This window comes from Chinchilla lanigera, unplaced genomic scaffold (assembly GCF_000276665.1).
Source record: "Chinchilla lanigera isolate Chin_1 unplaced genomic scaffold, ChiLan1.0 scaffold00002, whole genome shotgun sequence".
In the NCBI taxonomy this organism is placed as follows: domain Eukaryota; kingdom Metazoa; phylum Chordata; class Mammalia; order Rodentia; family Chinchillidae; genus Chinchilla; species Chinchilla lanigera.
The window spans coordinates 17760575-17776805 of NW_004955403.1; the positions used below are offsets into that span (position 1 = coordinate 17760575).

Sequence of the window (16231 nt, forward strand, 5' to 3'; positions counted from 1 at the left end):
GCTGTGGTGCCTTCTATCTAAGCGGTATCCTCTTCATTGCAGGTAGTGACTATTCCAGAAAGCCCTTTTAACCTTAAGTCACCTTTTGTAAACAGTTTCTATAGTTTCTTACTTTAAAAGTTGGCTTTTGTACTGCAGCATGTTTCTGTAAAGTATCTTTCCTAACGGCCGTTGCCGCAGCCTCACTTGTACAGCAGAGTAGTAGTTGACGGCAAAAATAATTGCTGCAACTATTAGAAATACTTGCTAGTGAAAACTTTCGGCTTTTGACTATCCAAAGGAATCCCAGAATTTCCTCTGTAGTTCTTTTGTGGAGTTTACATTCGGAAAATCTGCCAAGTGGGTGGCAGAGTCAAGAGCCATCTAAATATTGCAAGAAAAAACTAGGACTTGGAAAGTATTTATAGGTATTTAAATGCGAAAGTAGGTGAAGAGGGTATGATGGTGATTATTACAATAAAAGTTAAGGTGTAATTTCAGAAAATGGAAAAATGTGCATGTCAAATAGTGATTTTTCCAAGTGTTGAAACACAGATAATGAAAACTTAGGCTTTAAAGGTAGTGAAGTCAAATAAACCATTTCCAAAAGCCTAAAGTCAGAGTTGGCTCAGCATAAAGAAAGCTTTATAAAGTGCCTTTTTTTCCCCTTCATGATCCTAATGGGCCCCGACCCAAGATGTTTCAGTAAATGTCCCTGAACTATGTAATTTAATATTCTGTTCAAGCTAAATACATGCTGTATTCACCGTGCTTTGACAAGTTTAAAATTATCTAAGCTTGTTTTTCCTTCACCTTTTTTTCTTGTTTCCTAATTATTCTGCTAAGTGGCACCTAAGCGAGAAAGCTGGCAGGATTCCGAGGAGGGAGTTTATTCAACAGATATTTATTGTACCTTGGCCATGCGCCAGGCGTTGTCCTGGACAAGTGACACATTCAAGTGACCAAGGCAGCACCTACTTTGGATTTCAGAAATAACCCTTCGGCTTTCCGAATACTTGGTAAGTTAGATTGTGACTACATTTGGAACACACTTAAGTGTGTCATGTACAAAATCTTTAGACTTTCTTCTCTGGATCAAACAGGGTGATATTTACTGTTTCTTCACCTAAGAGCTCTGTTCGTCCTTCTGACCAGTGGCTGCTGTTCACACATCACAGTGAATACATACATTTTTGTTTTACTTAGTAATTTAATCTCTTTAACAAAAAGTATACTATGTAACAGTGATAGGAGAGGCTGCTGAGAAAACGGCTACAGGCACAAGGTGAGGGCATCGTAAAGGGCCAGGGGTGGTTGCAGTCTGCAGGGCTGGTAAGTGGCAGAAGCTGGAGTCTGCTTGCTGGGCCTGCCTTCCCCTGTGCTGCTTTTTATTCTCTGACTTCTGCTTGCATTAGACTTGATCTCCTCCCTCCTTGGAAGTCTTGCACAGGTTCCAGTTACTCAAATCTTTCTTACAAGGGCTTTAGAATATGGTGGTGAGTATGAGAACATTTTAAGCTTATGTGTACTGTATTTACTGTTTTCCCTTGATTTTGAAATAAATAAAATATTGCCAACACAAAACTTTTTTTTGTTTTTTTTTTTGAGCCAGGGTCTTACTTTATAGTGCAGGCTGATCTTGAACTCACTGTGTAGCACAGGCTGGCCTGGAACTCGCAGGGACCCTCCTGCCTCGGCCTCTGTAGTGCTGGAATTGCAGGTGTGTACCACCACACTTGTCAAAATTTAAAAAAAGGAATGCTATTGGCATGTGTAAAGAAATAATCTTTTTAGAATTTATAATGGACATTTTTAAACATACAAAAACGTAGGGAGTGGTAAAAGGAACCTGTTACCCATTTTGAAAATTTATTGGGAACTGACCAGTCCAGGTGTATCTTATTTTCCCCAGATTCATGTGTGGAAACTTAATGACCATTGTGGTGGTCTTCAGAGGCTGGTCTTTGAGGAGTGGGCGAATCAGCCCTTAAGAGGGTGGACGTGAGAGGGGGCGTTCTTGCTCTCCCCCTTTGCTGCCATGTGAAGAGGAGACGTGGCCGTCGTCCCCCGTCTTTGCCCTCCGCGCTTTTTGCCGTGTAAGGAACCTGACAATAACGTCTGCGCGTCAGCACCTCTACCAGACACTGAGTGCAGGCACCTGAGCTAGACTTTGCAGCCTACAGAGCCCTGAGAAGTAAATTTCTGTTGCTCATAAATCACTCAGTCTTAGGTATTTGGTGTTCTAACATGAACAAACTAGGACACTCAGACATATGTCTTTAAGGTGCATGTCACTATGAGATAAAGGACTCTTAAAAAAAAAGAAAAAAAATCATAACCTTTATGTCATCCAGAATGTACAATACAAGAAATTTGTCTTTGCAGCTGAAATGGTTTCACAGCAGTATGTTCTAATTATAGTAAAGTCAGGGATAAATTGCTAAGCATATGCAATTCATGTTACAGACTTTCTGGAGCATATTGGTTACATATTTTTAGTTTTTATTTTTTAAGTACTTAAAATACACATCATTTCCATCCACATTTTCCTGATTTACAAAATGGGAATTGTGTTGTTTATTTAAAAATTTTTGACAGCTTTATTGAGGTAAAACTTATATACCATAATAAAATCCAACCATTTTAATTATACCATTTGGTGACATGATAAAAAGTTTAGAGCAGATGAGCTCTAGGGTTCTAATTCTGATTTATAAACCTGTTAATGTCTGTATGACCTTGGGCCAATTACTTCTCTTTGCCTAGTTTCCTCATCAGATAAAACGAGATATGAGTAAAATTGTGTGTAGGTGTTCATTGTATCATATATGAGGATGAAATAATATTCTTGGAACATAAAGTATCAGATTATGTTATTTGTGTTAACGTTGGGACTGTTTTTACCTAGGATTTCGAAGGCTTTAGTGGGAATACTTTCACTCTTGCCTTCTTGGAGAGCAGGTGATAGTAAACTAGTAAGATATAAATGAATAATTAGTGGGGGAAGGAAAATTTAGCTGCTACTAATAGATGCCCTTTATTATGTGTTTCTTATCCTGGAGTATACTAGATGGGGTGCATACAAATTAATTCATTTAATCCTCAATCCTGTGGAGTAGGTTCAGTGATTATGTCTGTAAAGATGTCAAAGGAATTTGTAGAAATATCTAACTAGTTTGTGGCTGCCTGGGAGTTGTATACTACCACAGGGCCATGATGTTTATATTGCACTGAACTGTCTTCAGGGAGGACAATTCTTGGGAAGAGACAACTTCAGTGGGGGTGGTCATGACTAGGGAAGGCTAACTAGTATTGCAGCAAGGCTTAATAAAAGGTGTGATCGTTCAATAAATACTTCATTTTCCATATGTCTTATGTCAATCTGTTCCATGTGATAGTGAAATGACATTTCAGTTGTTGAACAAGTTAATAGTATGAGTATATTCAGCGTTGTTTTGTTGGTTTTACCACAAAAATACATTACATGCATTGTTTTTAAAAATGGGGCTCTTAGTTTGATAAATAGTAACTCATATATTCCACTTTCTTTTTGCCTTAGTAACACTATCATAGTTTGCATTCTTGGTAACTTTTTGGTTTTTTAGTTACTTTAAAACGTTTTGAAAACTTTTTTTTCCAATACGGTGTTTGGCACATACCAAGTATTTACATTATAGAGAAAAGATTGTAGTACCAAAGTCTCAACTCACATTATAGTTGCATTATTTTATTTGAGCAAAAGTACTCTGTGACATCCACCATCTGCCATATAAGCATCCACCATATAAACAATTAGACACTAAAAATTTGCAGGCCAGTTTTAGGAATTAGGGACCTTTTGATGCATCTGAACCTCTGTTCAAATGCATTACAATTTATTTATTTATTTATTTTTTCTGGTACCGGGAACCAAACTCACAACCTTGCGCTTGCCAGGTAGGCGCTATGCCGCTGAGCTAAATCCCCAGCCCTGCATTGCAATTTTAAATGTCGAGAGTATTAGAGTTGGTCTGAGTTTAGCTCAATGAAAGGCATGTATGTCTGTTTGGAGAATAAATACTTCTTTCTAGGAGGGTAAATGCTTCTTTCTAGAAGGAAGATCTGGAAAGAAGGGATTTGGTGGTGACCCAGAGAAATTATGATTTGTCAAGTAGGAAAAGAGATACTTGTAGGAGGTGAAGAGAATCTAGAAGTCAGATACAGTACTGTAATGGGATTGATGGTGACTGTGGCTGGACCTGCTTTCTTCTCTGGTGAGGGAGGAAGAACCACACCCACCCATTTTTATGGTAATTCAGCTTTGAAATCTGTTCTGAGCTGGGGATATAGCTCAGTGGCACGGCGCCTTCCTGGCAAGTGCAAGGCCCTAAATTCGATTCCCAGTAAGAAAAAGAAAAAAGAAATCTGTTTTGAGACATTGTTACACTGTGGGGTAGGTCTCTGTTGTGAAAGTTAGCTGTTGTTTTGTCACTTTCATTTTAAATCTATCTAATGGATTCTTATTCTTCCATTTTAAACTGTTAGTATTGCTGTAAAACCAGACTAGTAGTGATACGCTGGCATTTGCAATAACACACTAATTACATAAATTTCCTCTGTTGGTGGCGTTACCGATGTATTACCCTAGAGCTGAGTAATGCTCCTTTCTGCGTAACTTTCTGTGTGGCTGTTTGGAGTGGTGAACCCAGCGGGCAAGTAGTGAGCACTCTTAGTGTGTGCTTAGGTGTTTATTTTAGTCTCTAAGATTGCTCTTACCTTGTCTTACCAGTTGAAGGTATTTCTCATCTTAATTTAAGAGTAGTTATACTTTGATAATTTCTTTTGGAAGTAAAAGGTTGAGGAGCCTGTGTTCTGATTTTGTGCATTGCCATTATGTCTACATGATGTAGGCTTATTAGAGATGATTTAGTTAGCTTTAGGCAATCCTAATGGATTTCCCTGATGGTTAAAAAAATGTTCCTGGAAGAATCTAACTGAATTTTGCAAGTAAACTGGTTGATTTATACTTATTGAGAGAGGAGTTCCAGTGCACCAACTCATATCATCAATTATAATTGCTTTTGAAATGTGATTTTCTCAGTCTTGATTAAAAGGCCTGTAATTGTCTTTTTCTGCTGCTTGGCACATCCTCTACTGCCCTCTGTTGGCTGCCCATCCATAGCATCCATCGAGATCCAGCAGGTCTTGTCCAGCATGGGCCTTTCTTCAGCGTGCAGCACCTTCTGTGGGTGCTGGATCTTTGGGAGGCTGTCCCAGTAGAAAGACAGCTTTGAGGAAACCATGCATTCAGATGGTTGTGATAAATGTTAGGATTCCTAGGTTGTGTGTTTTTGCTTTCTTGCTTTCTGTTTGTTCATTTATCTGTCCATTAATTCATCAGATATTTTGCAGTGCCAAGTATGTCCAGAACCAGCCATTCATTGATCTAATAGGACCTTTTTCCTTCTGCAGTGCTGGACGTTGAACCCAGGGCCTCAGGCATGCTAGGCAAGCACTGTACCATTGAGCTACACTCTTAGTTAGCCCTTATAGGTGCTCAATATAGATTTGTTCAGTTAGTGAAAAATATAAAAGTAAAGAAGACTTGGCTTTTGGAGATAGGATACCACCTTATTTCCCTTTTATTAATTAAGATTTTGGGAAAAATAGAATTAAAAATGGTTACAAATAATAATGGAATCTAGTCTCATTTCTTCTTCTCAGTATTTGTCATCTCCAACTTTAGAAGGTATCTGTTTTAGGTAGAACTTATTTTGCATCTAGAAACGATAATAATTAAACGCTTCAAACCAAAATAAGGTACTTGTTGCCTTTGGTTGATGGTGACACCCAATCATATTTGTACTGACCTTTATGATCCCCAGTCTCCAAGACACTTCATCTGCTGTCATGGCTTTTGTCTCTTATATTTACTAAACTGGGATTTAAAATAGATACTCTTTTAAATGACCAAATATGAAAGATGAGCAGTGCAGTAGTACCTTTTTAGTGTTTTCCCTGTTACACATGCTGTTAATTCCTTAATTCTTATAGCCAAAGTTTCACTGTATAGTTCAGCCTGGCCTTGAACTCACTGGGTATCCTGGGCTGACCTTGAATTAACAGTGATCTTCTTGCTTCAGCCTCCAGAGTGGTAGGATTATGGGTGTACACCATCAGGCCTGGAGCACATATTTTAAGAAATAGTTTTTTTGCCACTTTTCATTAATTTTATATCAGTTAAAATATCACCTATTGGCTTCATTCCTTGTTCGAGAGTATAACCCAGTCACATATGTTTAGGTGGAATGAGCCTTGTGAAAAAATAATAATCTGTATCCTGTTGGAGAAGAAATGAACTGCCACCTATGTTATTTGATGTTGTGTTGTGGAGATTATGGTGCTTGGTTGTATTTTTAAGTTTCGGTTTGTTCTCAACCTGGGAGCTCAGACATGCTAGATAAGTGTCCAGCCACTGAGCCACATGTCCTGCCCTTTTTTATTTTGAGTCAGGGTCTTGCTAAGTTGCCAAGGCTGACCTCAAACTTGAGATCTTTGTGCCTCAGCCCCCTGAGTGGATGGGATTACAGGTGCGCACCACCACACCTAGCTCTTTTTAAAAAATATCTGTGCTATACACTTCAGTCTAAAATAACTTAGGAGAAACTAGTTTTAATTTGAACTATTGGTGCAGTAATCATTATTGTTTATTAGTTATCTCTTTCATGACTACTGAAAAAGATTGATGCAAAGGAGACCGTAGAAGAAGGCAAAGAGATAAAAAGTCATTGTTTTTGTCTTGACTGGCTCATATTTTATCTGTCAATTCATTTGATCTTGGCTCATATGCTGTACTCAAATCTGTATTTTTGATTAAACTGCTTTATCACTTTAAATGTATTCTAAAACAAGTTGCTGTATCAAAACAACAACAACACAGTATTTTGCCATGTTGAGCTGTTTGTGTAAAGTGAAGGAGAGGAGTAAAGCACTCATCTCTAAGGAGACGTGCTAGCATGGAGGTTGCTTAGGATTTTATTTGCCAAAATGAATGTGGTCCAAGACATTGATGTCATTTCCCTGTTTCTCTTTGAGTGTAGTGAGAACTCAAAGGTGAAAAATTAAACTTTGGCATTGACTGGCATAAAACCAGTTACCTGACTTGCAAAGCTCTAGTAGCATAGCTTTTACTCCAGGAGTCATCCACAGCTTTGTTTCTTATGTCTTGTGGGATCCTAGGGATTTCAAATGTCCTCGTCTTTTAGGTGCTATTAATTGAGTTTGACATGGCAAGAGTTAAAATCTCAAGATATTGATGGACATTTTTATTTAAATTAAATGGCAACAAACTAAAAAACACCATGAAGTAATGAGAGATTTGGTGAACTAAACTCTAAATTATAGTTTTGACTTCCAGTCCAGTTAAATTTCTCCATTGACTAAGAGACATCTGATCTAGCTAACTGAACCAGAAAAAGGGTTTACTGAACTTACAGACTTAATGAAAAGGCCAGAGACATAGAACAAAATATAGAAAGGAATTAAAAGCAGTTTGGATTTTGTGCTCTTAACCAGGTATGAAAAGTCTGGCTAGGAAGGTAGTTTTGTTTCTTTTGTTGGAGCATCCTATTGACTGCCTAGATTACACTTGTTTCTAACTTTCAGGGTTTCTGTGAGGTCAGAACTTTTTTTAATAATAATTCTTAGGTATTTGTCCTTCTTACTGTGTTGACATTTGCACTGATGGTGTGAGAGCGTTGGTGGGCTAAAGTGCTGGTGCCTTAGCATGACTCAAGAGCATGGCGTAGCTGTATGTAGATTATCACCCTCTTACTGACATACTTGTGACAATGAATATGTGGGGCTTTTCCTCACACCAATCAGTTCTCCAAATCTCTGGATACCAGCTGTGTTGTCTTACAGTGCAGTTCAGTTCTAGCATGAAGTACCAACAATAGCGTCAAGAGTTTTAAGGGATGTCTGTCTGTTAATATGTTTTTTTCCTGTATTTTTTAAAATTAAAAAAAAAAAAAAAGAGTTTAAGGGCATAATCTTGCAAGACTCTTTTCAGATGCCACTCACAAGTACGTATGGGGTCCCGAGTTATCACACTTCTGTCTGACTCAGCTACAAATCAGGCATTCTCATGGCCCTCAGCCTCCTCAGGTTTGGTAATTCACTGGAGGGGCTCCTGGGCTCAAGACCATACAGTATACTTACTGGGCTGGGGATTTAGCTCAGTGGCAAAAGCGCCTGCCTGGCAAGCACAAGGTGTCCTGAGTTTGATTCCTGGTACCATAAAAAAAACAAAACAAAAAAACCACCCAAAAACAAACATACAGTATACTTACTGTGAAGGACATAATGCAGGAACAGCCAAACAGAAGGGCTACATGGGCAGGGAACAGGGAGGTAACCTGAGAACTCCCAACTCTGTTTAAGGCTTTTTATAGAGGCTTTGTCAGGTAGATGTGATTGATCACATCTTTGGTCCTTGGTGATTTGGCGCTCAACCCCAGAGTTTGGAGCAGGGAGGCTGCAAGTTCCAAACTTCCAATCAGAGTTTGTCTTTCTGGTAGCCACCCTCCTCCTGAAGCCCCACCCTAATTCACTGTTAACAGAAACTCGGGTATGGTAGGAAAGGACTTACTGGGAACAACAAAGGAGGTTCCCATTGTTCAGGAAATTCCAAGGGCTTTGGGGATTCCATGCGCAGAGCCAGAGTCAGAGACCAAATACGTATTTTTAATTCTACTACATATGTAGTCTAGCTGTTTTCATTTCACATGTAGTCCAGAGTTTCACCTTGTTTAATCAGCCAGACATTTCAGAGCTATTTAGTTGATAATCGGATAGTGTGATATGAAAGCTCCCTTGCTGGAGCCAGAGTGCCTGCGTATGAATAACTCCAGCACTTGCTAGTTACATGAATGGGACAACGTATAATTCCCTGAGCTTCGGTTCACTCTGCTGTGAAATAGCAATAATAATAGTGTGTACTTAGGAGTCTTGTGAAGATTAAGTTAATACAAAGAAATCATTTAGAACAATGTATGGCTTGTAGGAAACAGTAAATGTTAATTATCATACACATTATTGTCATCATTATCAAGCTTTAAATCAGGTCCCCAATAAGCTGGTCATAGGAGAAGGGATCCAAGACATGAATCTAGGCATTTTTTGTTTTTTTTTTTAATACCTGGATAATATTCATCGAGTCAGAATATTAATCTGGCAACATGAAGTGCTTTTGGTTTTAGATAAAAGATATAAATGTGAATTTTTCCCTCTTTACTACTAGTTTGTAGGCTTGATAATAAAACAGAATAAAATTACAAATATTTAAGGAATAAAACTTGAAAAGAATGTATCACTTAGTTTACAGAGCTTTCCTTGTAGACAGATATGAATAGTAGATTTTTTATTGTATAAAATAAAATAAAAAAGCTATAAAATTGCCATTGTCTGACAATAATAAGGCTGCATCTTTTTTTTTTAATCTGGAGTTTTTAAAAGAGTCTGTGTCTTTGGCAGGGCAGGGCTGTGGCTTGAGTGTTTGGCTCCAGCTGGTAGGGTGGGGCCTGAAGTGTCTGTTTGCTGAATGAGTAAGACGCCTTTGTATAAAGAGTTTTATTTCGCACTCTGCTGGAAAATTTCAAGAAAGTATGTTTTCACTAAGTGCAATAAAATTTCACAGTGCACTTCAACCCTGCCCCGTGTTGTGTGTGATATGCTGCCAGGAGGAAGGGATAAAATGGGAGGGAAAATACTCTGAGCTAAAAGTAAGTATAAGAGGACAATGTGATTGCACCTTTGGTTTTATTTCTCTGTGTCTGGTACTGGCGATTGAACTAAGGGAGCACTGACCTATGTCTCTTGCCCTTTTTAGTTTTATCTTGAGACGGGGTCTTACTAAGTTGCTCAGGCTGGCAGTCCTCCTGCCTCAGCCTCCTGAGTAGGTGGGATTATATGTGTGTACCACCTCACCAAGCTTGTTTTGTTTTAAAGGTCCTGTTTCACCTCAGAACTTTTTTTAGCAGCACACTGGGTTGGCCAAGTCTCTGAATGCGAGCCATGCCAGACTCCCATTTAAGGGAAACTGTCACTAGCTCCCACTGTGTTAGCACTCCCCTTTTGTATTTAGCCATAACCCCTGTCTACAGCTGAGGACTTGGTTACTATAACGAAGAATAGTAAATTGTGACTTGGCACAAAACAATGAACTGAGCTAATCAGATTTTTCCCTGAAGAATTTAAAACTAAAATGTGAAGAGAAAGAGACAGTTAATAAGGGGTATAAAACTGAAAGCATATTCGGAAGTATTCTTGTTTGAGGGTAAAATGTTACCAGGTTTTATGTGGGAGCAAAAGCACGAGAAATCAGAGAATTCTATTTAGTACCAGAACAGAAAGGAATCGTACTTGAGATTAAGCTGTGTAATTAATAAGGGAAGCAATAAAAAATTGGCTGCATGCTTGATTAATTGATTCATTCAACAAATAATTTGTTGAGTTACAGCTGTGTACTAGGCAATATTCTAGTCCAGGAGCATTACTCTAAAAAACAATTAAGCGAGTGATTTTTCAACTGGCTTTGATTTGCCTTCCAGACATTTGGCAACAAATGGAGACATTTTGGCTGTCAGAAGGCAGAGGGAAAAGTGCTCTTGGTGTTTCCTGAGTAGAGGCCAGGGGTGCTGCTTACACTGCAGCATGCAGGACACCTCCCTACCAAAGAATTACCTGGTTCAAAATGTCAGCAGCTCTCAGGTTGAGAAACCATGGGGATAAACTATCATAAATACATATTTCATGCGGTAATCGTTTTCCTGTAGCTGACATTTAACTTTCTCTGTTTTCAGAAGCGAGGACGCTGACTGGAGTGAAATGGAGGCCTCAGTAATATTACCCATTCTGAAGAAAAAGCTAGCTTTCCTGTCAGGTGTGTTTTCCTCATGGTGCAAGTGTTTGATATGTACACTTGTTTAAATTTCTGTGAGGAGTTTGACACAAATCACTTTATTTTTTCTAAGAGTTTTTAAAGGGTATTTGTTTTAATCAGAAGGGATAGCTGTGTGAGCTAACACTGTTGGTTTGTGGTAGACCAGTTTTTATTGTAGCTTGGTGATTTAATTAAAATAACATCTAGAAGGTAGATGTCATGATTTCTCTTTTTATGTAAAAATTAAGTGCTAGTAATAGACTAATTGGCATCTAAATTATTGTTCTGGAATCGGGAGTAATTTGCTTTTGTTTTGCAGTTTATTTTCTAATTCGCTCTCCTGTCCCTTAGCTCGTGCATTCATCTTCCTATGAGAAAGTCGCAGTGCACTGGCTGAGTTATGAGGTGTCAGCCGCACTGTTTCCGCTGTTTGAAATGGGCCGTGCAGGCTTGAATTTATAAGTCTGTATCGGCTGGGAGATCCTTGCTAGGGTGAAAGTCATGGTTTGGTACATGAATTCCATCCTCTGGACTTCAGATTATTGAGTAAATCTGTACATACTTTGAAGCAAGCACTGTGGCCCTCCCAGCTTAGCATTTTTCAGGGCCATATTATCTTACCTTTTTAAAAATTCTCTTTAGGTTTGGTTATAATTTTCTTGACAAATGTCCCTTCCTCAGAATGTCTTTACATGTTTCTGTTAAATTGGGATGTTTTCCTAGTATAGCTTATAAAGGACAAAGTAAGAAATGAAATTCCACTAGTATTACTTCTTTGTTTAGTATGTTTTTAAAAACTTCTTCTCTTATTAGTATTAATATCAAATTGAGCCCTCTGAGGGCACGATTTATCAATGTTAAAGTCTTTGAATATCTGTAACTTGTATTGCTAACCTAATGAAGGACAGATCATTTCTGGTTGGTGTGTCGTGAGTTGCAGTCACTTCAGTGAGTCTTTTTAACTGAACACTTTTCAGTTTTTAGTGATAAGTTTCTGGAGATGATATGGAATTGTTTCCTTCAGAATTTGCTGTTCTTTAAGCTTCTGAAATGGCTGTAAATGTCAGTTGGGTGGGAAGATAGGCTTCAGTGTGAAAGTCAAGCATGTGGGAGCTTTGAAAAAGGCAATGAGTGAATAGTATTTAAAAGGTACTTTTTAACATTTAAGACAAACTGAAGGGGACTTGAACATACATGAAATGGAAATATGTTCCAGTTCAGGCTTTGAGGCTTCAATTTAGTTCCCAGAGGTTCTTCTGAGCTGGGCATGGCTTTCTTTTTATTGCTTTATGAACAATATATGCCTTTATGACCTTTATCAATGAATGGAGATGATTCTTTATCACAAAATGTTGTTTGACTTGCTTTACAAATTCTACCTGTATTATATGTTTTTTCTATGAAACTTCATAATTTTCACAGCTTTTATCAATTTTTTCATTTTCTAAACCCCCTTTTATAATATCTTAATGTATTTTATATACAAGTTAGCAAATACTTTATGTTTATACTGTTATTTTCTGTGACTTAAAGCTTTTCTTGCTAGGTGGAAATTTGTTTTACTTGAAAATGCTTATTGTGGTAAGCACATAACAGGTGTTTGATGAGTTGATTACACTGAGAAGCAGACTAACTGGGAGTAAATTAGAATGACAACTGCTGTATTAAATGATTCAGGGGTGAGTTTTTTTCTGTCTATAATTTTGCTGTATTACTGGAAATATTCATAAACAACAAATAGCCATTAGCTGTTTTTTCAAATTATGTCTTAAACGTGTCATTGTTTTAATAACTTTGGATTCAAGTGTATATTATTCATATATACTTAATGTATATATGTCTTAATGTTTATGTTAAACTTATTTTATAGGAGGAAAGGACAGACGAAGTGGCCTCATTCTGACAATTCCATTATGCCTCGAACAAACAAGTATGGATGAATTGAGTGTCACTTTGGATTATCTCCTCAGCATTCCAAGGTGACTCTAACGGTGTTTTTTCTTAAATACCAATGTTTTTAGTGGGCTAGTTGTTCCTGATGTTGTTAAAGTATACTTTGCTATCTTACCTGCTTTTACTAGCTGTGAAATTATCATTAGAATGCTAGAAATTAATAATTTATGACAACACTGCAGATAAAACATTTATTATATGTTCACAATATACAGCTTTATAAAATGAATGCAGTTTCAACTTTTCAGAAACATGTCTGTCTGTGTGGAACTTGAGAAAAATTAGAGCAGTGAATTGTTTTAGATCACTGTTTCACTGTATTGATATAAATACATCTACTGTTTCTAATTGAATAAAAGCTTAGGTTTCAAATGGTTTTATTTTAAAATACAGAAAAGTTTGTGTTTTAATTCATAGGATTTTAATTTTCTAATTTTCATAGTTGCTGAGTGAATCATAAAAAGCCTTTCTGTTTACTCAAATCTACCCACTTGAACAACACAAAAACAAACTGCCCAACTTCCTCTCTCATAACTGGTACTTACAGGGTCTAATTGTAACTACATGTTAGAATCATCTGGATTTTTTTAGTTATAATTTTCAGATTCTATGCCCAGGCGATCTTCTTCTAGAAATTCCAATTCACATCTGTTCAGCACAATTTTCTTTAATCCTTTAAGCTTCCCATATAATTCTAACATGCAGCCAGATTTGCAAAACACTGCCATAAAGCCTAAGAATGAGGACAGGTTTGTGTGTGTATGTGTGTGTTAAAAGGTAGTGGTGGGAAGAGAAGCCATTCTCTTACATAATGCTCTAAAGCTCTACAGTGAATGTAAGACATTTTACCTAGAGTTGACATTCTTTTCCCCCCTTCCTCTATTTGCATTTTATTGATATAATAGTTTATTTCATTTTAAACCACTTTGCAGAGCACAGTGTTAAAACTGTATTTGTGAAAAGCTGATTTTAATCAAGCTTCCATTATTGAGCTATAATTTAACAATTATTTTGGTCATTATCTTTCAGTATTGGGGGTATAAAGCTTTTAAAATGAAGCTTTTCTTCTTTCTTCTTTCTTCTCTTCTCTCCCGGTCCTCCTCCCCTCTCTCCTCCTCCTCCTCCGTCTGGACAGGAAAATCACTGGATTCGAGTCACCATTAATTTTTGAATAACCTTCCTAATCCTCTGAGCTGCTGATTGCTAATTTAGATTGCAAATTATTTTTTAGGTAACAGAAACTAGTCACACTTAATAGCTAACAAATAGTGAAAACAGTATTCATAGATGGATTCATGGAAGGTTAAATGTTGCAAGGAACTTGCACACCATGTGAACCAACTTTCTGATTTTATACTTGAGGGAATGACCCTAATTTGGAGGTCAGGGTTATTTGTCCAGGACAGTGATGTTGAACCTATGGCACACATGCCCCAGCAGACTGTTGGTATCATTGAAAGCTCTAAAAGATTCTCTATCACTCATCTGGAACTTGCATAGGAATAGAGTACAGTGTAGTTTTGTATCTGGCATCCAGTGATATGAAAAAGTTACTTGTAGTCAGAATTACTATTGAAAATTGCCTCAGCAGGATTAGAGACCTACATACTATCTTTCCATGAACATGTTGGGTTTTTATGCAGGATTGGGACATGAGTTCCAGAAGACACAGTTTGCCTGTGATTAAGTTGTTAAAAAAAAAATGCATGCGCACTATGGTCGTGTTCAGTCCAACAGGGTGTGCACGGCCCGTGAGAGGCATTGGGGCGCAACAGCAGACTTGGGATCCGCTCCACGCATGCCTTCTTACTCATGTTTACTCTGCTGTAGAAACAGGAAGGGCAGTAGGAGGTAAAATAGTCTACACTATTTAAATTTTCTCTGTCCCTCTTTCATTAGGAATTTAATCATCATGTGCTTAAGGATAATTCTTGAATTTTTACATATATTACTTCGCACTTTTTTTAGATTTCAGATATGTATGTTGTTTCCCTAGTAATATCAAGTAAGGTAATAACCTGTGACTATGAAAGACTCCCATTAAAATGCTTTTCTCTTTACTTTTCCACTTTCTGAAAATATCATAAGCTCCTGGAGGGAAGAAACTAATCTTAGACATTGTAATTTTTTGCCCAGTGTGGTAACTCATACTTGTTAGTGATCAGTAGTCACTGGACATGGATTTTTGCCCTTGGTTTTAATGCTTCAGTTTTGTCAGCACTCTATGCATTTAAATGTGTGCTCACGGGGCTTAGAACAGGGTCATTCTTAGAGCTTCTCTTATTTGTTAGAAACACAAATGAACATGTAGAAGTTGTCAGCTCAGTAGAAGTTGTTTGATAATAATAAATTTGTCTGGGTTGCTCTTACCTTCCTTTTAGAACTTTAAATTCATAATAGACCTTGAGCTTTACTCATGGATAGTGATTAGGAACCACATTCAAATGTAGTATTGCAAAAAAAATCTTGAAAATCTTTTTATTCATTTCAGAATTTTCTTCTAACTGTATATTAAGCATTGTTTAAAAGCATAGTATTTTTCAAAAAGGGAAGTTATTATCATCCAGTTAGGGAATCATAGAATGTCACAGTTAGAAAGTACCTTATCAATCATCCATTCCAGCCACTTAAATGGTTTTTATAGACATGCTGCTAAGTATGTGCCCAGATTATTCTTGAGAGAAATTCAACATCTTTTGAAGCTACCTTTTCACTTTTCCCAAGATCTGGGTTTTTAAAATTCAAGTTTTTATTTTATTTTATTTTTTAATTTTAAAGAGAATAAAAAAAAACAACAAAATAACACCAACATAGACAAAAATAAAACAAAGGAAAAGCAATAAAAATGATACAGGGTTTCAAAACAAAATGATAAGAATTAACAGTGGTTGTTGTATTACATATTGTTATCTTCAACAAAGTTGCTCCGATTACCAGATGTAAAGATGCAAGATTGCTCAAATCATTAAAGAGAATAAAAAATAATAATAAAAAACCCATTAGAAACGATACAGAGCTTCACTAAACAAGATGGTAGGAATTCAACAATGGTTGTTATATTGCATATTGTTGTCTTCAAATTAGTGGTTCAGATTACCAGATGTAAGCATGCAAAATTGGTCAAAAACAATTTAAGCATTGGCTGTTCCTTTCAATAAACCCTTAGACATCAGCAGTTCAGTTATCCCAGCTCTCCTTGTATGTACAAATTTTCATTTTAAATCATTTTTTGTAATTGTAGAAAAGACTTGTTTCTGTTACAGAAGAAACAGAAGGAACCCTTAACATTTTACCCCTGGTGTCACTTGGGCAGCACATTGTTTACATACTGACTGTCCGAATGCTCGGCAGGTGTCATTTGTACTAGTTGATTCTTGT

The 16231-nt window shown here is 37.1% G+C and overlaps 1 protein-coding gene across 3 annotated transcripts in view; it reads left to right on the plus strand.

The window, feature by feature from the left end:
• The first annotated feature begins 829 nt into the window (after window positions 1–829).
• The window catches only part of Sestd1 (SEC14 and spectrin domains 1), a 74125-nt gene continuing 58723 nt past the window's right edge, over window positions 830–16231 (plus strand). Inside the window, exons 1-3 of one of the 3 annotated variants that reach the window (XM_005373367.2) lie at window positions 830–998; window positions 10821–10900; window positions 12771–12879. In XM_005373367.2, the coding sequence (XP_005373424.1) occupies window positions 10846–10900; window positions 12771–12879 (164 nt within the window). In that variant the 5' untranslated portion in view covers window positions 830–998; window positions 10821–10845. Of the gene's footprint in view, window positions 999–9721; window positions 9741–10709; window positions 10729–10820; window positions 10901–12770; window positions 12880–16231 lie in introns of those variants that run through there. The other 2 variants (XM_013512590.1, XM_005373365.2) reach the window with 2 other exon arrangements.